This window comes from Scyliorhinus canicula, chromosome 19 (assembly GCF_902713615.1).
Source record: "Scyliorhinus canicula chromosome 19, sScyCan1.1, whole genome shotgun sequence".
Lineage (NCBI taxonomy): Eukaryota > Metazoa > Chordata > Chondrichthyes > Carcharhiniformes > Scyliorhinidae > Scyliorhinus > Scyliorhinus canicula.
The window spans coordinates 44,123,261-44,148,665 of NC_052164.1; the positions used below are offsets into that span (position 1 = coordinate 44,123,261).

The 25,405-nt window shown below is 44.8% G+C and overlaps 2 protein-coding genes across 2 annotated transcripts in view; one reads left to right on the forward strand and one right to left on the reverse strand.

Annotated features, from left to right (window-relative positions):
- The window catches only part of LOC119953848 (vesicle-fusing ATPase), a 303,368-nt gene extending 299,781 nt beyond the window's left edge, over positions 1-3,587 (forward strand). Inside the window, exon 21 of the mRNA XM_038778413.1 lies at positions 393-3,587. Within this exon, the coding sequence (XP_038634341.1) occupies positions 393-435 (43 nt within the window). The 3' untranslated portion in view covers positions 436-3,587. The remainder of the gene's footprint in view (positions 1-392) is intronic.
- An 11,450-nt stretch (positions 3,588-15,037) lies between these two features.
- Positions 15,038-25,405, reverse strand: part of LOC119954443 (proto-oncogene Wnt-3) — a 152,623-nt gene continuing 142,255 nt past the window's right edge. Inside the window, exon 4 of the mRNA XM_038779656.1 lies at positions 15,038-17,580. Within this exon, the coding sequence (XP_038635584.1) occupies positions 17,101-17,580 (480 nt within the window). The 3' untranslated portion in view covers positions 15,038-17,100. The remainder of the gene's footprint in view (positions 17,581-25,405) is intronic.

Consider the following 25,405-nt stretch of genomic DNA (forward strand, 5'->3'; position numbering starts at 1 on the left):
TTAAGACTAGGCAGCTTGATGGACAGGCACCACTGGTGAAGTGATGAAATTTAGAAATATACAACAGACCAGAATTAGTGGAGTACTGAGATTTTGAACAGTTCAAAAGGCTGAAGGGGAGACTACGTGGACTTAATTTAAAAGCAATGATGAAAATGTTAACATCAAGGCGCTGCCAGACCAGGAATCAATGTAAATCAGCAAACTCAAGGGTGAGGGTGAACAGAGTGCTGGAATGTGTGTAACTAAAACTGGCCTGGAGAGCATGGGGATAATCGAGTTGAGTTGAGTTTAAAAAAAAACTGCTCGTGACCTGGTGCGTTAATAGAGCGACGCTTCCCTCCCTGCCAAAATAATCTTCAATGCTGATTTCTCTTTGTTGTATCTTGCAGTGATCCTCATCGTCGGGATAATTGGGTTTACAACCAGGAATGATTATTTGGTGGGCACTGTGAATGGCAACCGACAAATGAAGCACTATCAACTTGGAAAAGTGAATCTTCAGTCTAAAAACTTAGCATTTTTGCATGTTCCTTGCAAAGAAAAACTCTTACATGTCTTAAATTGAAAAAAAAAATATTGACATCCGCATTCTTGGTTTTACTGGTTTTTAATATTGAAAATCTACTAAATTCCTTCGTGGATACTTTCACTTGTTGCTGTGCAGAGCTCTTTCATCGTCTTTCCATCCTACCTACTTCCCCAAACACCTTGAATAAAATTGAGCATTACATCATTAAATTGCGCACGTGTGGGCCGAAAGGCATTCTGAGGGTGTTATAAAAATCCAGCCAGTATCATTGCTTTGGAGCCTGGAATATGTTTTGCTCGGTCCTTTAAATGGAAGCCAAATGTAAATTGCTCTATAGGAATTGGGAGAGGGGAATAAATCTTGCAACAGGGATTGGCGAGCACAATTGCACATGTAAGTAGGGAGTGGTTGCACTTGAGGGGGTATACTGCATTCAACCAAGTCATTTATCAGCAATACCGAACAGGCTGATCTCCATTTGATTCTTACAGGCTGAATTTTCTTTGGGTAACATGTATATTTCACATTGGTGAGGATATTAAGTTGATGTCATCAAAATACAAAAGTTGGTATTGGCTTCTTACACTGCAAATATCTCTTGAGTGGCCCCCACACCCTCCACAATTTATACCTCTAGCAAAGAAATATGATTCCCTATATCCTGCTGATTTTTGAAAATTAAATTGCACAACTTGGAACTTCCTCATGGATAATGTAGAATATATACCAAAGCCGTGTGTTCGACATCTGCTAAATTTCTCTGTCTAGTCAATCTGTGCTTATGCTGCACAAATGTTGTTATAGTTTGTTTAATTGCAATGAGTTGGCATTTCCCTCTGTCCCTGAGACAATGGTGCCAAATGCTTTACGAACACTGCCATTATTTTCTGCTGACTTTTTCTGTCTCTGATCCTGCACTTCCGTGGAATCATCAGTTGAAACAATTAAATTTTGTGCAAATCTCAGTTCTAGAAGGAATATTCGTATTTTCTAGCTGTGTACAGTTGAAGCCCTTGCGGGTAGGAGAGCTACAAAGGAAATTGCAACTGGTGGATCTCTGGAAATGGCAGTAGGCTGATCAGAATTTCATCTGATTTTGGTTTCCTTGTGGATCAGGGAGCTGATGTGTCAAATTAGTTCATCAAAAATATTTTAAGAGCAGTGTGACAAGAATGTTCTCCTTATTGCAGGGAAGCCCAAGAGATTTAAATTATGAATGATTTAGAACCATCCCCAATGGCGGAAGGGTTGATGAGAGGGCCCAGATTAGCAAACATGAGGAAATGCATTTTCAGGTTCAGATACATTTTCAATTTCAGATACAGATTCATTAGTAGCTTTCAAAAAGGAATAATTACTGGAATGAAGGATACTTTCAGCCAATGCTAACGGTCATACTGCATGAGACCAACATGCATAATATTTTTCAGCTGCAGTTACATGCATGGATTCTGGAAAAGGCCAACAATACTTGAGAATGAAACATTCTCTGTAGACCAAACAAAAATGACACTCTAAACAGGCCTCAGCCCAACAAGTCTCTGTTGATGTTTTTCCTCCAACCTGTGGCCAGAGACCAGATGAGAGTGTAATTGAAAAGGGAAATTATTGATAGAAGCAAGAATTTCTTCAGCAAATTATGATTATTTTAAATTGGAACCAACTACATTGGCTTGATGCGAATACTATAGAAATGTGCCTGTGCATTTCAGCAATTCTTCTGGACAACGTGTAAAAGCCACCTCTTTTCCTTTGTTTCTATTCCCCAGTGTCTGTCACATTTTGGGCGAGTTCATGACCACCCAAGAGGCTACTAGTACCAGACAATCATGGGTCCAACAAAACAATTGAACTGGAAATAAAAACCGTATTCGGAAGAAACTGAAATTAAATATTTTCCATGTTATGCATATAGCTAACAGGCTACCAGTGAATTAAATGGAAAAAGAGCAGGAGAGTGGACTAACTTATTTTCTGTTCAAAAGTGCTGGAGCAGACTCAATTTGCTGAATGGCTTTGTTTCTACACTGCACTATTCTGATTGCAAACCTTTCAGTGAATCAACGGCTATTTTGAAGCACAGGTTTAGTAATAAAGGGCACCTTAACTTTCAGTCTTGCTTGACTAAATAATAATTATGCATCATTCCTCAGCAATGGAGCATTATCTGAGCAGCCTGCTCTTGTCTAACTAGTTGTCAAAATGGATCTTGTATATATTTCCATCTGGAGTCAAGCATTTTAGGAAACATAATGCTGTTAGGCTGTGGAAGTCTTTGCACATCACCATATCCTCCCCGCTCCCACACCAGTGGATTTCCAACACTATTACTTACTTCTCTGGAGAGAGATCAAAAATCTATTGGTTAAAGATCTTTCTGGGAAATTCAACAACTGAAGTTATTTTCTTGTTTTTTATCCTTGCTCCATATCCATGTTTTTATTTAAAGGATCTGAGATTCTAAATTCTGTAGACTATATGAGTGAATTAATTTCGTCAAATGACTTCAGGGACACAGTGGGTGGTTCACAGTATTGACGGAAGCTAGAAAATGCAAAAGAAAGCATTGGACCAGCACTTTTCTATAACATTTCTGGAATTCTCTTTTTAACCTGTTGAAATTCTTCTCCATTTAAATAGCAATTTTGGGAAAATTATGTAAATATTCAAACCAAAACCTGAAATGCAGATGTCTCCTGATAAATGTTTTTGGCGTCTTGTTTGGGAATGAAACTTACCTTCAGTACTGTATTTATTTCTGTGCTGTTTACAATGTGTAAGTATTAAAAAGAATTAAATAAAATCCAAGCTTTTCTGTATTGGCTTTCTGTTGGGTAGTTGAGGTGATCTGTGATCTATCTGTGTAAATTAATGGGCATAATCACTTCATGGTTATGCCACATAGTATTTGTAGATCCTTGCTGGCCCAGTGTCTCAAATTGTAATGAATTCTGTTCCAATGTGATGTAAATCTTTTTACAGTGAAGATGTGCCGTTTAATATATGTTGAGTTAAATGCAACTGTAATGATCTAATAAAGATGCAGATGACAGACTTGGTTGGGTATCTTATGATGAATGAAGTGTCATTAAAATCAAGAGCAGAGCATCCAGCAGAATGGTTATATCAGATACACTTTTCATCAGATGGGAGTCCAGGATCTTGACCAGGTCTTTCAGCGATTATGTTCCACAATTTGATCTTATTTTTCTGAGAGTGCAAAGTCAGTATCTTTGCATGTAATTCATACTGACAAGGTCAGGACCAAGTGAGGTGGTTATCTAGGTCCTTGTCATGTAAGCTAACATCAAAGAGCCTACCCTTGCAGCCTTGGCATTGACTCGGCATGTGGTAAATGCTTTCGTATCAGTTTGGACCACAGTCCTGATAGAATGGCTATCAACTGTTGGACTTAACTTGTAAAGGCACAGAATGAGAACAAGATTACACCAGATAGATGTCCCAAACCACCACGTGGCTTGTTCAAGGATAACTAAAAGAGAAAAAGTGACTTGCTTCCTTATTTACACAGCCATCACTGTTCTCTTCAGTTTGAGATCAACTTCAACTGTCATTATAGAATTTATAGAACAGCACAGAACAGGCCCTTCGGCCCTCGATGTTGTGCCGAGCAAATGATCACCCTACTCAAACCCACGTATCCACCCTATACCCAACAACCCCCCCCCCCCCCCCCCCCCAACCTTACATTTTTTTTAGGACACTATGGGCAATTTAGCATAGCCAATCCACCTAACTCGCACATCTTTTGGACTGTGGGAGGAAACCGGAGCACCCGGAGGAAACCCACGCACACATGGGGAGGACATGCAGACTCCGCACAGACAGTGACCCAGCTGGGAATCGAACCTGGGACCCTGGAGCTGTGAATCATTATTGCTTGCTACCGTGCTGCCCTTCATTTGTGGAAGATGGAAGAACATTCAGATACAAACTGAGAGAAATTGAGATTAGGTTAGTGATGGATGGTTCAAGGTTTTTTTCCCACTGACTCCCAAGAAATTTTGACGTGGTCTGATTGAGGTTTTCAAAAGTGAGAGGTGAATCCCAGCAAATTTATACTGAAATGTGGGAATACCTGGGAAGGGAAAGGAAGAGTTGAATTAAAATCGCTCTCCACAGAGGATATTAGAACAATAGAATACACCAACAGGGAAAATCATTATGAGCAACGGAAATGGATTCAAAGAGATGATTGGATATTTCTGAAGAGAATGAAAACGACAAACAAGTGATAAGATAGGGTAATAGCAAAAGGATGGAGGTGTTTCTCTAAATTTTCCATGGGTTGCAAAGATAGATTGTGAGTGGGTAAAAATCTGGCAAATGGAGTAGTGTGGGAATATGTGAGGTTGTATTACTTTGGCAGGAATAATCGAAAAACAGCATGTCAGTTAAATACAGAGACTACATACAGCATGCCCTGATGCAGAGAGTCCTGTGTGTCCTATTACATGAATCAGAAGATGTTAGCATGCAGGTGCAGCAAGTGATGAAGAAGGCAAATAGAATGTTGTCCTTTATTGCAAAGACAGTGGAGTTTTGCTGCACCTGTACCATACTTCGAGTACTGTGTGTAATTGTGGTCTCAATTAAGGAGGGGCGTACTGGAAGTAGTTCAAAGAAGGTTCTCAAGTCTGATTCCTGGGATGAAGGGGTTGTCTTCTGAGGAAAGGGTGAACTGGTTGGGTCGAAACACAATGGAATTTATAAGAGCGAGAGGTGATCTTTTTGAATCATAAGATTATGAAGGGGTTTGACCCCTTTGTGGGGGAATCTAAAACTAGGGAAAAAAATATAAAAATAAGGGATCTTCAATTGAGGAGGGTTTTTTAGTCTTTGGCACATTCTTCCCCCAGTGAGCACACCTTTGATCTGCAATGGTTCTGGGGGCAGGCAGGAAAATGGAGTTAAGGCCGCAGTCCGATCACCCACGACCTGATTGAATGCTGGAGTATGATGGGCTGAATGGCCTATTCCTCCTCCTAATTTGATCTTGGACTTAAATAAGGAAAACATTTATTGTGCCACAAAGCCTTCCATTTAACCAGGAGTTTTGTTTTCTAATAATGTCCTCACCTCCTGAAGGCCAATCATCTAATGCCATTTTGTCACACTTAATAGAACATAGAACAGTACATAGAACAGTACAGCACAGAACAGGCCCTTCGGCCCTCAATGTTGTGCCGAGCCATGATCACCCTACTCAAACCCACATATCCACCCTATACCCGTAACCCAACACCCCCCCCCCCCACCCCCCCCCCACCCCCCCCCCCCACACCCCCCCACCCCCCCCCACCCCCCCCCCCCCCCACCCCCCCCCCCCCCCACCCCCCCCCCCCCCACCCCCCCCCCACCCCCCCACCCCCCCCCCCCCACCCCCCCCCCCCCCATAATAAGAGCTTTTCAGCTTTTCAGAATTTTGGTGGGAAGGTGCTATGTAAGTGCCAATGTTGTTCTCTCAAAGCTACCAGCCAGCCCTCGTATAACACATGCATGCGCTGTGGAATATTTATTGAAGGCATATTCTGCAAAGAGGGAGTAAAGGAGCAAATCAAATTGATTGCTAAAACAAAGGACTGCAGGGCATGCAGGTGCTATTCTGTCCCACTTGTGCACTTGATCCGCTGTGATTGCCAGTGGCAAATAGTTCTGAAAATATTCAATGGTAATCAAATGAAGCTAGAAAATCTGCTTTTTTTTTTCAGCCCAGTTTTTTTTTTTTGGAACGCCAATATTTTGGTAACACATAAATTAATCTGTATAAATCCTAAACCTGATCTTAAAATATTCCATTGCATCATCTCCATTCACCCTTATAAATGTACATCACAGTTTTTATGTCCAAATCTGTAGCCAACAGATCAGAAGCCAATAAAGATGAAGTGAGCCACAAAACTTTATAAGCAATAAACTCTTACTAATTAAACCATCTCTGCCTTCAAGGAGATAGACAAACCAAGATCAAAAATTATTAGAAATGTTTAAAGATCAAACAGTGGGATGAAAAAAAATTATACACCGCCTATCGTGGGCGGCACGGTGGTAGGCACTGTTGCTTCACAGCGCCAGGGTCTCAGGTTCGATTCCCGGCTTGGGTCACTGTGCGGATTCTCTCCATGTCTGCATGGGTTTCCTCCAGGTGCTCCGGTTTCCTCCCACAAGTCCCAAAAGATGTGCTTGTTAGGTGAATTGGACATTCTGGGCGGGATTCTCCCATACCCGGCGGGACAGAGTGGCGTGAACCACTCTTGCATCGGCACGCCCCAAAGGTGCGGAATCCTCCGCACCTTCAGGGGTTAGGCGGGCGCCAGAATGGTTTGTGCCCCGCCGGCAGGCGTGGAAGGCTTTTGGTGCCACGCCAGCCGGGGCCGAAGGGACTCCGCCGGCCGGCGAGAGTCCGCGGGAGCGTCATCAGCTGCTGACATCATCCCCGCGCATGCACGGGGGGGGTTCACCTACGCGTCGGCCATCGGGGAGGCTGACACGGCCGACGCATAGGAAAAGAGTGCCCCCACGGCACAGGCCCTCACGCGGATCGGTGGGCCCTGATCGCGGGCCAGGCCGCCGTGTGGGCAACCCCCGGGGCCGGATCGCCCCGCGCCCCCGCCAGGACCCCGGAGCCCGCCCACGCCGCCAGGTCCTGCCGGTAAGGGACCAAGTCTGATCCAAGCCGGCGGGACCGGCAAAAAACCAGCGGGACTTTGGCCCATCGCGGGCTGGAGAATTCGGGCAGCCCCGGGGCCCATTGTGTCGCACCGGTCCCCGCCATTCTCCGAGGGGAGGTGCGCGATTCGCGCCCGGCCGACGTTTGCAAGGCCAGAGAATTTGGAGGACGGCGGGGGCGGGATTCACGCCGACCCCCAGCGATTCTCCGACCCGGCAGGGGGTCGGAGAATCCTGCCCCCTGAATTCTCTCTCTGTGTACCCGAATAGGGACCAGAGTGTTGCGACTAGGGGATTTTCATAGCAACTTCATTGCAGTGTTAATGTAAACCTATTTGTGACACCAATAAAGATTATTATTATGATGCCACAAAATGCTTGATGACCAATTAAGAACTTCTGAAGGGCAGTCAATATGATGACGGAAATGTAGCAGCCAATTTATATAAAGATTTTTTAAAATTAGTTTACAGAATGTGGGCGTCACTGGCTCGACCAGCATTTATTGCCCATCTCTAGTTGCCCCTGAGAATGAGGTGGTGCTTTGCTGCTGTCTGTAACACTACCTTCTTGAACCACTGCAGTCCCTGAGGTGTAAGTACATCCACACTGCTGTAAGGGAGGGAATCCCAGGATTTTGACCCAGTGTCAGTGATGGAACAAGTGATATATTTCCAAGTCAGGCTGGTGAGTGACTTGGAGGGGAACCTCCAGGTGGTGGTGTTTGCAGGTATTGGCTGCCCTTATCCTAGGTGGTAGTTGCCATGGACTTGCAAGATGCTACCTTCATAAACAACGCGATAAATGACAAAATAATTCACTTAGTGATTTTGGTGAGGGATAAATCTTACTCCAGGACATTGAGGCAAACTCCTATGCTTGACGTCAAAAATAATGCCAAAGGTTTATTTGTGTCCAACCCAGAGGACTGATGGGGCCTAAGAGTAACACCTCATCCCAACGACGGCACCTCCCAGAGGACAGCACTCCTTCTGCACTGCAGTAATTGGATGATATAAATCTTAGCAAGCAGCAACACAACACTAAATTTGATGGGTGGCCTGCTCTAAAGAATTTGGAGGAAAGTGGTTCTCACACTGATTTGAAAAAACATATATAGGAAAATACAACTTCACTATGTGTGGAATGTACTATGACATGTTGGAGCACCAAGGGCATTTTCCAATGGACTGGAAGAAATTCTTTGAACTGGAAGTTGTGTTCTGTGATGAGGCAGCTATCTAATAAATGCACGGGTTGAAAAATGCTTATTTATATATACATTGACTTTTAAGAACGTTTTAGTGACATTTGGAGAGCATGTTCTGGGTCGTGACATGATAGATGACTTCATGCATTGTGTTCTCTTACAGTTCTTTGTCATTGACAATAGTTTATATGATTCACTGTTGTAAGACTGAAGTGGGAATAGAAGAAGGGTGTGTGTGATCTCTATCTCCAGTGTCATAATGGGAATGGCTCAACAAAGGGGATGATCTGCAGTGTCAGGGTGGCAGGTTACAGGCCAGTGTTACACTGGTGTTATAAGGAGATGGGCTGGGAACCACAGCTGAAAATATTACCCCCATAATGTTTCTCAAGGTAAATACAATGTTGATGCACAACATGAAAATTTAGACCTCACGGGTTCGGCCTTGTCTAAGCAGTAATGAGAGGACAGTGTAGAACTTTAAAAGGACTTAGACAAGTTGATGGAGTGGGCAGATAGATAGCAAATGAAGTTCAATGCAAAGAGGTGTGAGGTGGTGAATATTGGTAGGAAGAACATGGACACACATTATAAAATAAGGGGTAAAATTCTTAAGGGGGTGCAAGAGCAGAGAGGCCTGGGTGTATGTGCATAGATCATTGAAGGTGGCAGGACAGGTGGAGAGAGCAGTTAATAAAGCATATAGTACCTGGGGCTTCACTAATAAGGGCATAGAGTACAAGAAATCTCAGCTGGTGTATTGTTTACAGTCTTTGGCGCCACACTATATGAAGGATGTGAATTCATAAGAGAGAGTGCAAAAGAGATTTACAAGAATGATTCCAGGGACGAGAGGCTTCAGTTATGAGGATCGATTGGAGAGCTTCGGACTGCTCACCTCGGAGAGAGAAGAGGTTAAGAGGGCATTTGACAGGAAAGTTCAAGATCATGAGGGACCTGGGCAGAATAGATTGGGAGAAACTGCTCCCACTTGTAAAGGATTGAGGACAAGAGGCCACAGAATTAGAGTGATTTGCAAAAGAAACAAATGCGATGCGAGAATTCTTTTTTCACACAGCAAGTGGTCCTGGTCTGGAATCGAAGCATTCAAGAGGGCATTAGATGATTATTTGAATAGAAACAATGTATAGGGATACGGGGAAAAGGCAGAGGAATGGCACTAAGTCATGATGTTGATTTGGAGAGCCGGTGCAGACGTGATGGGCGGAATGGCCTCATTCTGCGCCCTAACACTGGGCAAAATGCAAACTGAAGTGAGCTGCATGCAAAAGGTTCTTTGCATCACTAAAAGAGATGCAATCAGGACTAAAACTGTACCGCATATAATCGGGCATCAGCTGAAAACCATCACGTGTATGCAGTGTCACATGGGTAAATCTGAAAAGTTGAACGATTTTGCCAATTTTATAGTGTTTGGCGTAAGAGAAGACTAGAGATAGCCATCGGGGCAATAAAATCTTGCGGAATAAATGCAAAGTATAAATGGCTGAAAATTTCACCAAGGAACTAAAAGAAAAGAAGTAACCTGAACTAAAATAAAAGCAAATTACTGCAAATGCTGTAAATCTGCATCAAGAACAGAATGTGCTGCACAAATGTGCAGCAGGACTGGCAGCATCTGTGAAGTGAAAGAAACAAAATTAATGTTTCAAACCCCTATGATTCTTCTTCGGAACTGTGAAGAAGTTACACAGATGAGAAACATTAAATCATTGCATTTAAATGAAGGATCATATAGAGAAATTCTGAAGTGAACGAAGCAGTTCATGCTAAGTGACTCATGGATGTATCAGCTCTATACTGGATATTAGTGCTTTGTATAATGTTCATAGCCACCTACCATAAAACTCCTGTATAGGAATTACTCCACAAACTGCGATCCACCAAAGGAAAAGATTACACAGTTGGCTCTTCTCAGTCAGAATGAAACACAAGATTAATCCAGTATTCATTCTAGTTCTGGGCTGCACAGCAGCACAGTGGTTAGCACTGTTGCTTCACAACGCCAGGTTCCCAGGTTCGATTCCCGGCTTGGGTCACTGTCTATGCGGAGTCTGCATGTTCTCCCAGTGTCTGTGTGGGTTTCCTCCGGGTGCTCCCGTTTCCTCCCAAAAGTCCCAAAAGATGTGCTGTTAGGTAATTTGGACATTCTGAATTCTCCCTCAGTGTACCCGAACAGGCGCTGGAGTCTGGCGACTAGGGGATTTTCACAGTAATAATGAAGATTATATTGTAATAAATTATATATAGTCCAAGCATCTGGCCTGCAGGCGCTCAATGTTGAATTATTTTAATTTTCATCTAAATATGTTGCTCTTGGGAAGTTCCCATTTTAAAACTGATGCCTATATTCTGAAGGTTCACAGCCTGATAGCCTGATCAAGTATGATGAGTTGTCCAGCAACACAGGTATAAATCATAGCTTTCACAGTGAGTGACACTGAACAAGAAGACCCCCAGATTGATATTTGAATTTGTATTGTGTTATCTAAACTTAGTTTGAGCACAACTTTGTGTTCAGCATCCTTGGATTGGTACAGAAGCAGGGATTGCAACTAGCTGGGAAATATTCTGGATTTCAACTACTCGAAATTATCCAGTGAGTTCTGCTGAAAGCCGATATGGTGCCTGTGCTCAAGCCAAGATATTTGCCAGCATTAGCTGTGAGTATCTGGTTAATGTTTTGAGGCAAGTGTGTTAATACAGTGGGTGGCGCATAGCGGTCAGCCTGCTTGTCACCACGCTTTGAACACTCGCCACCAGCTAGCAGAATAAGCATTGTGAAGAAGAGAGCCAATGTATAAGCCTCTTCTCGTCAGTTCATGACCTGTCCATCAGAAAGTCCTATGCAGTGCCTTCCAGTGATGACATATGGAAATTGGGTACCTCGTGGGCCTAGGCTGAAATTCAGGGAACTTGGAAGAGCTCTAGTCCCCCAGAAGCAATGCATGCAAGCCCATTGGCATGTAGCTATGTGCTGCTACCCACACACAAGAGCCCCAGCTATAGGCAAATAGTCCAACTGCCTTGCTGGTGCCTCGGGGGAGGTGTAGGAAGTCAATCCCGATAGAAAATCTGGAGTAGAGCCCTGCTGGTGGTTACCTGTCACTGAACAGACAGATTTGATGCTGCCATCAGCAAAATTCCCAGCACCAAAGGCTTGTAGCTTCTCAAGAACTTCAATGCAAGGGAGGGTATCAAGTACACAGCTTAGCCAACATGCAGAGGGCACCAGGGAATTGACAAGATGGACAGAAATGGACAAGAGATTGCTAGAGTTATGGTGTTACCATGGATTCTTGCGTGGTGTACAGCTATGTCCAAACTAAGCTGTGCCACAAGATGCCCTGGAGATATCTGAGAGCACACTTCAGGCACCAGCTAGACCTTATCATCACCAGATGTACCACCTTCAACAGTGTCTTCATCACTCTCAGCAACCAAAGCACTGACTGCGACACTGCTTATCATTAATCGGCCTATTTCAGACAATATTCAAGGACAGAACGCAGTATCTAGGTTGGATCACTGAGTCAACTTTATTTCACCATCTATAAGAGTGTATGGGCGGCATGGTGGCTCAGTGAGTAACACTGTTGCTTCACAGCGCCAGGGTCCCAGGTTCGATTCCCGGCTTGAGTCACTGTGCGGAGTCTGCACGTCTCCCCGTGTCTGCATGGGTTTCCTCCGGGTGCTCCGGTTTCCTCCCACAATTCCTGAAAGACGTGCTTGTTAGGCGAATTGGACATTCTGAACTCTCCCTCAGTGTATCTGAACAGGCGCCGGGACGTGGCGACTAGGGGATTTTCACAGTAACTTCATTGCAGTATTAATGTAAGCCTACTTGTGACAATAAAGATTATTATTAACTCTGCACCCCATGCATATGGCATAATGGGTCAACGGGCTGCTGAAGACTTTGAGGCGTATTGAACACAAATGGAGTGATTTACTGCAACCAAGAAGAGACCCCTCATGAACTACAAGCAAGAACTCAGAAACAAAAACTTAGATGCTCTCAGAGCTGCCAGGAATGAGTCTCTGCTGACTGCTTGCCACTGCACTAATCAATACTGGTTGATACTCTGCAATACGACCTGCTGCTGAATCTGGGGACGCGAGAGGGATGTATGAAGGAATCAAGAAAGCAATGAGCTCAGCAACAACCCAGTCAGCTTCCTTGAAGCCAAAGATAGTGGTGATCATCACCCCTGAAATGGAGAAGGTGGAGCACTAACTCGAACTCTACTCAATGGAGAACGTTGTCACTGAAGAAGCTCTTCGCATATTTTCCTGCATGGAAACTGGATAGTGAGCCCAGTGGTAAAGCCCTGGGAAGTGATGGCATTTCACCTGAAATCGTCAAAAGTGGAAAACCAGCATTGCTGCAGCATTTCCATAAACTCTTGTGTCTCTGGAAGGTTTGTGCCTCAAGGCATGCTCAAGGCAAACATAGTCCCTTTGTGGAGAAATAAAGGGGATTTTCAGTGACTAACAATTACCAAGGTATCTCCTTGTTAAGTATTGTTGGGAAGGCCTTTACTTTTTTTGTTCTGACCAGATTTCAAACCCTGGCATCATGTATCTCCAACTCTCAGTGGGGCTTCAGAGCTGGCAGATTGACAGCTGACTTGACTTTCTCACTTTGGCAGTTACGAAAATGCCATGAGCAGCACAGACCACTCAACGTTGCCTTTATAAACCTCACCAAGGCCTTTAAAGTTGTTGCCAAGGACTTTAAACTGCTGTGTAAAATAGGCTGCCCACCTGGACTCTTGGGCATCATTTCTTCTTTCCACGAGAACATGCACAGTTCCATCAGTTACTAAGGAGCATCATCAGAGTCTTTCAGGATCAGCAGAGGGTAAAGAGGAGCTGCAGTCCTGGTGGCAACTCTCTTTGGCACATTTCTCCCCCATGCTGCTACTGTACGCTTTCGGCGACTCCAATTAGGGTGTCCACCTACATGCTTGAGCTGATTGCAAGCTGCTGAACTTATCAAGACTGCCCATCAAGACCAAAATGTGTAAAGTCCTGATCCATGAGTTGCTGTTTGTTGGTGACACTGTGCTGTTATCCAATACTGAAGTTCACGCTGTCTCTCCTGAGCCTGAAAGGAATTTGGACTGATGATCAGCATCAGGAAGAGCAAGGCTATGGGCCAGGACATAGACACGCCACGTTCCAGCAACCTCACTCTGGCTTGATGGGCTGAATGGCCTCCTTCTGCACTGTATGTTCATTGTTCTATGTCATTGGCAGCTTCACATACCATGCGTCACAATCTCCTGTCCCTCGATGCCTAAGTACGCACCGGGATTGCCAAGGCCACAGCTGTCATGTCAAAGTTGAGGCGGCACGTGTGGACTGACAGCAAATTAATTGAAAATACAAAGCTCCATGTACACCAGGCTTGTATTCTCAGCACCTTCCACTACAGTAGTGAGGCATGGTCAGCTTATGCAAGCCATGAAAAGTGGCTGAACAGCTTCCACTTCTGCCACCTCAGATGAATATTGGGCATTTCCTGGCAGGGCAGAGTGCCAAATATGTACATCAACATGCCCTAGTTGAACATGGCAATCTAGTTGGCTGAGTAATTTGAGTCAAATAGATAGTGATTAAGTCCCGAAAGACGTGCTCTGTGGTCAATCTGTTATTGACACGAGCCAACACATTGTCCACAACTGCGATACAAAGATGTCTGAAAATTGACCAGGATCAGAGTGGATGTATTGTCCTTTCTGTTAACAGGTGGACCTGGAGACAACAAACTGTTAAGACGGGTGTGGAAGAGGCAAAGACACAAGAAATGAGCAAATAACTGAACAGAGAGCCCAGCAGATAAACAAAACAGCCATTGGCGTCTTGCCAACACTCTTCATTTATGGCGGCTGCAGAAGAGACCGTGATTGCGAGTCGGCCTCTACCACATAACGGACAATGTTCAAACCAGAAGTGACAGACACCCCAGACGCAGTCCATCGTCTTCCGAGACAGATGGATGCCTAACTACCGCTAGCTGTGGGCTACAGTTATATTTGAGGATTGATTTTCACCTTGAGGGAGGATCAATTGAGTGTTTGATGACTAATTTTTAGTGAATGTCAAGGTGCTAGTTATTGATAACAATGACAAAAAAAAATCCATGACGTTTACTAACTCTAACTGCTGAAAGAAGGTCAATTCAAGATCAGTATGTATGTTGCCTGGGGACTTTTCCAGAAGGTCCCCTGCCCCCTATTGACCCTGGAATTATGGTAGGTTTTTGCACCCTTCCTCGGAGATTACATGTCATTATTAATCATTATTACATATTATTACATGATGATCCAGGCGTCATGGGAGTGGGGCAAGCTTGTTGAATGAGCTGGATAAATGTTAAAATCATGGCTTCTCCAATAGATGAATGTATGGACTTCAGCAATGGAACCAGGCAACAGTGGGAATTAGCACCTGCTTGAGCAGAGGTGGGGGGGGGGGGGGGGGGGGGGGCATGAAAGAAAAATATTTAAAATCATAATCAGTAATGTGAGTTCTTGAGTAAGAAAGGACAGCACACCAGTGTACACTACATGAATAAATTTTATTTCTTTGTTGGTAGCTATTTCTAAATACTAAGAGAAGAATATGTACACTGAGTGACAGGAGAAATTGTACATTTAACATCCGCTTCCATATAGATGACTGAAGCACGATAGTAAATGTAGCTCACGCTGCCTTTAAGCCACCTTGGCGAGTTTATAAACTAGAAACAGCAGATAAGACACTTTCTGCAAATATATAATCTCAGTTGAGTCATATATATACACATTGTGCAATAAATAATTATAAAAACATAGGCTTTAAGAATATAAAATCAAAGGGTCAAACACCTAATTTGTACAAAACTTTGGATATAGCAACTTGCAATACAGGTTCAACTGGAGCTAGTAATTCCAGGCTACAAGGTAGAAAAATGCTATGATAAATACTGCAGACTTTTAATTAATTTTTAGAGCACAAGATGTCAACGCCCATTGCTTGAAGTAACTACTCACTCATTCTGGGAAAGGTTTCCATGGGGCTCTACAATGAATTCCCACCTTGCTTCTTTATCTTATCCCATCTTTTTTCTTTCACAGAAAGAAGGCACATTGTATGTAAGTAAAATTACTCTTAAGTCGGTGGTGGATCACGGTCCCGGTGAAGGAGAAAGTCATGTCTAAACCAGCTGGATATGGCCAACAGATCTACTCAGATCAAACCTCAACGTTCAATCATTTTGATAAAGGTCTGATTGGGAGGTGAGAATACAGGTAGTATTAATACTTATGTCAGGTGTGATACAGTCACCATCCTAAAGAACTAGGAAGTTTTGTTATGAGCGTCTTGTCTGATACCTTTTGACTTGGGGATGGAATAAATGTGGAGCTGGAGGACTAAGCTGTTAATACAATGTTAATGGCCTCAGCTTGTATCTGCAGCCAACTGAAGCCCTGTTGGATATTGCAGATGGCAAAGGATTCTGGGGGCTGTAGTCTTTACTCTCAGGATTTAAATTCAGGAATTGCACAAGTTATTTATGGTTGAAAGTATTAAATCATAAACTAGTTTGGGGCTGACTTTAAAATGCAGTGTCCTCAGGATTGCAAGTTTTGAAACCAATCGTTCAAACTCTTGTCATTCTGGGGCAGTTTGTTTCAATTTAGTTCATTAGGTAGACAAATGCATCTTTGATAATTCCAGAGGTAAAAGCTCTTCTGTGACAGTCAGGTGACTTTTCTACAAATGTCTTTGCTGCAGAAATGCAAAGTCCAACAAATCAAACAGCATTCCTTTACATTCTCCCCAGAGTTTCCAGAAAATCCTGATGACACTCCGTAAGTTTATTGTGTATTTGTTTACGTGAATGTGTGTGTCATTTATAAACGCTGGGTGGTTTCTTCCTCTCCTTCCTCTCTGTCCCAGTGGCCAGCCTGAATCCCAGGGAAGATCAGATTCCAATAGAATTTCCATTTGTTTGTCAGTACTGGGGTGGGAAACATAAAACAACCCAGTCCACCTTGAGGTCTGCCCAAATACTAAACCGTGCTGGGGAATCATGTTTCTCCCCTTCCAACGAGCAGGTTGGCGTTTTGAATGGGCCAGTGACAGCGTTACATAATTGTTGCAACTATGGGGGAGGCCACATCACTGAATCTGTCAGCAACCGCACAGTGCAACAGCCACAAGGAAAAGGGGAAGGTTGGGAGACACAAAACAAAAAAATGATTGTATCGGAGGATAGTTTGGGATATTATGTAAATTTGAAAATCCCTGGAAAGGCTCTCTCCATTTTCGCATCCGTCACAATAAATGACAATCAGCAATTTCAAGTTGAGAGCAAGCAGTCCCAACAGACCAGTTTTTGGATCAAATAATAATTTGACTTCTCTATTTTCTACCATGAGCTTTTTGGTTCAAAGTAAGTTTTGCTTTATGCTAGAAAGCCCTACTTGCTCGAAAAGAGAAATTAGGTAGATTGGTGAAAAGACTACATTCCCCAGAATTCATTTCTGCAATATATATATATATGCACAGTAAAGTGCACAACTTTTGTTTTGTCCCCAACAATGACTGGAAGGTTCCAGATTGTGTGACCTTATTTGTGTGTGTGTGTATCCTGTTATTTGCATGTATGTACATCGTACACTCGAATGCACTCCTGGCAACTGACATAGCAGCACCAGTGGAATATGCAGTGACATTTTTCCTTGCGTTTCTCCGTCCTGGTGTTATGTCCACGACCACAGCAGAGTAAGTCACAGCCGTCGATTCCATGAGAAGTGACGTTGCAGATCCTGTCCCTGGTCCCAAAGGAGCCCGTCTCCGCGTTTGGCTCGCAAAAGTTTGGCGAATTTTCATAGTACACAAGATCACGCTCGGTCGGGGGCTTGAAGAGCTCGTATTTAGCGCGGAGAGTCTCCACCCAACCCCGAGACTCTCTGTGCTTCTCCACCACCATCTCGGACGCGCTGTCGTATTTGTCCTTCAGATAGTCCCCGATGACCCGGAAATCAGGTTGTGCCCACCAGCATGTCTTTACCTCACAGCTCCCGGACAAACCATGACACTTGCATTTCAGGTGCATGTGATCCAGTATTGACTGCAACAGTAATCAAGAAAAACAATTAGTGAACATAACTTCTCTGTTATATCTATACACCTCTTGCATAAAGAATTTCTTTAATATCAATTTATCAGATATATTACACAAGAACATAAGAACTAGGAGCAGGAGTAGGCCATCTGGCCCCTCGAGCCTGCTCCACCATTCAATGAGATCATGGCTGATCTTTTGTGGACTGAGCTCCACTTTCCCGCCCGAACACCACAACCCTTCATCCCTTTATTCTTCAAAAAAAACTATCTACCTTTATCTTAAAAACATTTAATTAAGGAGCCTCAACTGCTTCACTGGGCAAAGAATTCCATAGATTCACAACCCTTTGGGTGAAGACGTTCCTCCTAAGCTCAGTCCTAAATCTACTTCCGCTTATTTTGAGGCTATGCCCCCTAGTTCTGCTTTCACCCACCAGTGGAAACAACCTGCCCGCATCTATCCTATCTATTCCCTTCATAATTTTATATGTTTCTATAAGATCCCCCCGCATCCTTCTAAATTCCAACGAATACAGTCCCAGTCTACTCAACCTCTCCTCGTAATCCAACCCCTTCAGCCCTGGAATTAACCTAGTGAATCTCCTCTGCACTCCCTCCAGCGCCAGTACGTCCTTTCTCAGGTAAGGAGACCAAAACTGAACACAATACTCCAGGTGTGGCCTCACTAACACCTTATACAATTGCAATATAACCTCCCTAGTCTTAAACTCCATCCCTCTAGCAATGAAGGACAAAACTCCATTTGCCTTCTTAATGACCTGTTGCACCTGTAAACCAACTTTTTGCGACTCATGCACTAGCACACCCAGGTCTCTCTGCACAGCAGCAGGTATTAACATTTTATCATTTAAATAATAATCCCTTTTGCTGTTATTCCTACCAAAATGGATAACCTCACATTTGTCAACATTGTATTCCATCTGCCAGATCCTAGCCCATTCACTTAACCTGTCCAAATCCCTCTGCAGACTTCCGGTATCCTCTGCACTTTTTGTTTTACCACTCATTTTAGTGTCGTCTGCAAACTTGGACACATTGCACTTGGTCCCCAACTCCACATCATCTATGTAAATTATGAACAATTGTGGGCCCAACACTGATCCCTGAGGGACACCACTAGCTACTGATTGCCAACCAGAGAAACACCCATTAATCCCCACTCTTTGCTTTCTATTAATTAGCCAATCCTCTATCCATGCTACTGCTTTACCCTTAATGCCATGCATCTTTATTTTATGCAGCAACCTTTTGTGTGGCACCTTGTCAAAAGCTTCCTGGAAATCCAGATATACCACATCCATTGGCTCCCCGTTATCTACTGCACCGGTAATGTCCTCAAAAAATTGCACTAAATTAGTTAGGCACGACATGCTCTTTATGAACCCATGCTGCGTCTGCATGGCAATTTCCATCCAGATGCCTCGCTATTTTTTCCTTGTTGATAGATTCCAGCATCTTCCATTACATCTATTAATATTTCCTGTCTTCAAAACTTTACTACTTGATAAGTTCTAATCATGCTTTTGAATCAATATTTTCCAGTCTAAGTTCATTTTTTTCACATTGAAAATGGCACCTACTCTATTTTAACTTTTTACACTGTAATTACATCCTCCCACCACTGCTAGCACTGTAATGTCTCAAAGATACAGTCCCCAGCATTGAGACTCCTCTAATTCCAAAATCCCAGTAAATTCTGTTACTCAATTATAAATTGCAAATCAAAATCAAAGCATTGCATGAAATAACCACAGAATCTGTGAGTTTAAAATGGGTATTTAATTATCTATTTATATCCTGGCCCAAAATCTGCCCCCAGGGGAGGTTTAAAAAAAATGAATTTATGGATTGTGGGCATCACTTAAAAACATTTATATTTCCCATCCCTAATGTTCTAATCTGCAGCAGACCTACGGGATGGACCAGTTAGACTCCTCCTCGTGAGCCTCATAGAATACGGGCTTCCCTGCTGAGGGGTGGGGGCCCATTAGCGGAGTAATGGACTCGAGCATAAAAGCCGGCCCAGACAGGAGCCGAGCATGTGTAATCCCTGCTGAACTAGGAGTGCACAGTGCATATAGTTCACGTTGTGACAACATAAGTTTCTTAATGCCTCTCATTTTGGACTCCTCTGTGGCCACTAAACCTAATTAACTCAGGAGGGTTGTGGACAGCTGAGGTCGTGGAACTCTGAAGACCTTGAGAAGGTACATCCACAGTGCTGTTAGCAAGCGAGTTCCAGATTTTGATTCAATAACAATGCAGGAACAGTGATATATTTTCAATCAGGATGGAGTCTGACTTGGATGGAAACTTGCCAATAGTGGGTTTTCCCATCCGTCTTCCTCCTTTGCCCTTTTAGGTGGTAGAGCTTGTGGGTTTGGATGTCGAAAGAGTCTTGGCAAGTTGCTGCAATGCATCTTGTAGATGTTACACACTGCTGCCAATCAGTCAGGCTGCTTTATGCAGAATGATGTTCAAATTCTTGGGGGCTGTTGGAGCTCCACTCAGCCAGGCAAGGAAAGTGTATTCCATACATTCCTGACTTGTACCTTGTAGATGGTGGACAGGCTTATGGGAGTAGTTACTCACCACAGAATTCCCAACCTCTGACCTGCTCTTGTAGCCACAGTATTCATATCGATAGTCCAGTTCAGTTTCTGGTCAAGGGGAACCCCAAGACGATGATGGTGGAGGATTCAACAATGTGAATTCTCTCTTGTTGGAGATGGTCATTGTCCTGCATGATTGTTCTTTGCTATTGTTAAGGTCAAGAATGAATGTTGTCGAGGTTTTGCTGCATACAGGCATGATGCAGGGAAGGGTATTAATGAAGATGTTTAGGCCTAGGACACTGAGGAACTCCTGCAGCGATGTTTTAGGCTGAGATGATTGGCTTTGCACTCGGTACAATACCAACCAGTGGAAGGTTTCCCCCTCAATTCCCTTTCACTTATTTATGCTCCTTGAAGTCGCACTCAGTCAAATGCTTGATATCAGTGCACTAACTCTCACCTCACCTCTGGAACACGGCTCCAATGTCCATGTTTGGACTAAAGTTGCAATGAGGTTTGAAGCGGAAGCCAATCTGCACGTCAGTGTTCATAGGCCTCCCATTCCTTTCACTGATCATTCAAAGCCGACTGATGGGGCGATAATTGGCCAGATTGGATGTGAACAGAAAATACCTGGGAAATTTCCTGGATAGGTGCCAGTGCTGTAGATCTACTGGAACAGCTGGACAATGGATGTGGCTAGATCTGCAGCACAAGTCTTCAGTACTACAGCTGGGATATTATCTCCTGGACTGATAGGACTTGGCTGAAGACTGGCATCTGTGATGCTGGGGTCCTCAGTGGGGGATAGAGATCAATAGGAACACAAGAAATAGGAGCAACAGTGGACCATATGGCCCATCAAACTTCCTCCACCATTCAATACAATCCTGGCTGATCTTAGGCTTCAACTCCATTTTCCCAATCAGCCCCATATCCCTGAATTCCCCAAGAGACCAAAAGTCTGTCTATCTCAGTGACAAATATATCAACGCAGGAGCATCCACAATCCTCTGGCGTAGAGAATTCCAAAGATTCACAATCCTTTGAGTGAAGTAATTTCTTCACATCTCAGCCCCCTTATCCTGAGAATGGCCTCCGTGTTCTAGATACCACAACCAGGCGAAACAATCGCTCAGCACCCACCCTGTCAAGCGCCTTCATAATCTTGAATGTTGCAATGAGACCATGAGGGCGAATTTCCGGCCATGTTGCACCTGCCGCAAATCCCAATATGTCAGGGAAATTCCAAGAGAGGCCTGAAGCGGGATTTGCACCAGGCGCAAAGTAGTTCAGAATGTTCCCAGGCCCACCCAGCAGTTGTAAACTGGTTCATCCCAGCGAGGGGGCAAACCGAATTACCATTCATTTAAATTTATTTTAATATTTAATATCAGCTTGACCCTGAATCTTCCGGGAATGTGCAGTGTTCGAACCTGCTGGCGTGATGACATTCCAGGAGGAATCACTATTGGTCTCCACAAACAGAGACCAGGGGCTGGTTTCTCCGACCCCCCCGCCGTGTCGGAGAATCGCCGGGGGAATGGCGTGAATCCCCCCCCCCCCTCCGCCGTCTCCCGAAGTTTCCAGCACCAGACATTCTGCGGGGGCAGGAACCGCGCCGCGCCTATCGTAGGCCCCCCCCCCCCCCCGCGATTCTCCCGCCCGCAATGGGCCGAAGTCCCGCTGCTGTAATGCCGATCCCGCCGGCGTGAATCAAAACACCTCCCTTACCGGCGGGACTGGCGGCGCGGGTGGGCTCCAGGGTCCTGGGGGGGGGGGGCGCGGGGCAATCTGGCCCCAGGGGGTGCCCCCACGGTGGCCTGACCCGTGATTGGGGCCCACCGATCGGCCGGTGGGCCTGTGCCGTGGGGGCACTCTTTTACTTCCGTGTTGGCCATAGCCTTCACGATTGCCGACGTGGAAGTGACCCCCTCCCCTGCGCATGCGCGGGGATGATGTCAGCAGCTGCTGACGCTCCGGCAAGCGTGGAATTCCGCCGGCCGGCGATGTCCCTTTGGCCCCGGCTGGCGTGGCACCAAATGCCTTTCCTGCCGGTCGGCGGGGCGCCAACCACTCTGGCGCGGGCCTAGCCCCTCAAGGTTAGTGCTTGGCCCCTAAAGGTGTGGAGAAATCGCACCTTTGGCGTGGCCCGACGCCGGAGTGGTTCACGCCACTCCATCCCGCCGGGACCCCTCGCCCCGCCGGGTAGGGGAGAATCAAGCCCCAGATGTGGTGACCGCGCCAGGGGAGGATTGAGGGCCATTGTAGCCCATGGGTGGTCGGGGACCCTGGTGCCCCTGCAGTGCCAATCTGGTAGTGCCAACATGGCGATGGGGCATGAAGGGGCAGGGCCTGAATGGGGTGGGGCCTGAAGGGGCAACACAAAGAGGGCCCCAATGCTGGTGAACTATGTTTGGGGGATTCATGCCAGTGATCCTTATTCATTGTTGGGAGGGGGGGGGGGCTGGACACACATACCATCATGTTTAGGCTCCGGCCCTCACAATGACGGCGCAAAACACATCCTCTTTCAAAAAAATGGCAAAGTGTGGGAAGCTCTCGTCAGGAAAGCTGCCTGGGCCTGCCTGAGTCTCTGGAGAGAAACACATCGATTTTCTGAATGAATCTGACGCTTTGCCATTTTTTGGTAGATTCTGCCCCACATCTCATTCTTCTAAACTTCAGAGAATATAAACCCAATTTATTCAATCTCTCAGTGACCTCTCTCACCACAGGGGCCAATCTAGTGAACTTTTGCCATACTCTAAATGTAAATATGGGTGGGATTCTCCTGTACCCGGCGGGGCGAGGGAGCCCCTGCGGCACGGAGTGGGGTGAACCACTCCGGTGTCGGCCCTCCCCAAAGTTGTGGAATACTCCGCACCTTCAGGGGCTAGGCCAGCGCCGGAGTGGTATGCGCCCCGCCAGCGCATACAGTATTTCATGTGTCATCTCACCAAAGCCGGTACACTTGTAGCAAGACTTCTTTATTCTAGGTACTGCAATCCCCTTACAATATAGGCCAAGAGGCTATTTGCTTTCTTAATTACTTGCTGCACAAGCACGCTTGTGTTTTGTGTTTCTTACACATGTTCACCCTGGAATCTCTGAACATCAACATTGACAAGTTTCACAATTCAAAGATATTCTGCTTTTCTGTTCTTACAACCAAAGTAAATAATCTCACATTTCTTCACATTATAATCCATCTTCCATCTTGTTTTATTGAAGTCATGGATGGATCTTTCTTGCTGTGTTTTTAATTTTCAAAGCAATGTAATTTTGTTGAACATTTTGAATTGTTTCTTCTAATGTTTCCCACTGTGTAATACATTTGTGTCTATTTACCCAATCAGCCCTAGCCAGCTGTCCCCTCATATCAATGTAACTGGCTTGGTCACCTTGTAAACATTTCTCTGCAATAATGAGCAGATCTAAACCATTTATCTCTATTGATGCCATTAGTCCATCTATCCTATTGCGAATGCTCCGTGCATTCAAATAAAGTTACTTCATTTTTTTATGACTCTTCCCTACGTGGCCCATTCTCTCATCTTGTCTTTACCAACATCATTATACTTTTCCGGCCACTCAAAGTTTTATCTTTGGATTTATAAATCTCCCGTCAATCTCCCCCTCTGTTAGTTTAATGCTATTGTTGACTGTTTTGACCTTATTTGCTGGTGCGCTGTTATGTCTGTCGCTCCCTGTCTATCATCACGCAAAATACAACCCTACTCTTGTCCTTTCTCTTTAACTTTCCAAGCCTCCTCTCATGTTACCCTCCCCCCAACATCCCCTCACAGGCCCCGCCCCCACCCCCCCCCACCCACAATTTACTTTAAACCCCTCTTTACAGCCCTAGTTATAAAACTGACCAGGACTCTGGCACCAGTCGGATTCAGGGAAGGCCCTCCCAACGGTACAGCTCCTTATTTCCCCATCACTGGTGCCAGTGTCCCATGGACCTAAACCATTTCTCCCACACCAATGTTTGAGCCACAAATTCAATTCACTGATATTATTTACCCTATGACAATTTTCTCGTGGCTCAAGTAGTAATCCAAAGATTATTACCTATGTGGTTTTTCTGTTTTAATTCAACGCCTTGCTGCTCAAATTCCCTCAACGGAATCTCCTTCGTAATCCTACCTGTGTTCATTCTTATCCACATGCACCATGGCAACAGGATCCTTCTTCTTCCACCCCATCTCTCTCCCGCCTGAAAGAGATGTCCTTATCTCTGGCACAGGGCAGGCAACACAGCCTTCAGGACTCATCCCCCTAGTTGCAGAGAACAATATGTATCCCCGTACTACATTCCCTTTTATTCCCCCCCCCCCCCCCCCCCCATCCGCACCACATTACCATGGTCAGATTGCTCATCTACCTTTCAGTCCCTGCTCTCATCCACACAAACTGCAAGAACCTCAAACCTGTTGGACAATTGCAGGGGCTGAGGCTCCTCCAATGCTGCCTTCTGGGTCCCCACTCCTACTTCACATATACACCATCCTACCCCTGACCGCGGGCTAAATCAGACGTACCTCACCTAATGAGTGTGACTGCCTTCTGGAGCAAAATATCCAGTTAGCTTTCTTCCTCCCTGATGCATACAGTATCTGAAGCTCAGACTCCAGCTCATCAATTCTAAGCCAAAGTCCCTCGAGCTACCGACACTGTATATGTGTTGTGGGGATCATGAAGGTACCCACCAGGGGCAGCACGGTGGTGCAGTGGGTTAGTCCTGCAGCCTCACGGCTCTGGGTCACAGTCCAAGTGGAGTTTCACCCCCACAACCCAAAGATGTGCAGGTTAGGTCGATTGGCCACACTAAATTGCCCCTTAATTGGGAAAATGAATTGGGTACTCTAAATTTATAAAACAAAATGAAGGTACCCACCAGAACCCACATACTACAGCTGGAATACAGCACCTGCCTGCCATCTTGATGTGTTTTATTTAACTAATTCGTTTTCAAGTTCAGAAATATCACTCAACCATTATCTGTAGTTAAATTAAGTAGTTAAACTAGTCATGCACTAAATTTAACAAAATACTTTTATCTCCCCAGTACCGATTTAAACTACAGCCCCAGTTTAGAGGGATAAAGCCTTAAAGCTCACCAATCACCGACCTGCCCTTCTAATTAACGCCTTTGAACACTCATCAGCTACTGGAGGCTGAAAGAAGGTGTAAAAAGCAGCACTTCCTTCCCCTCTGTACCAGATTCCCAAGTTAGCACCCGTT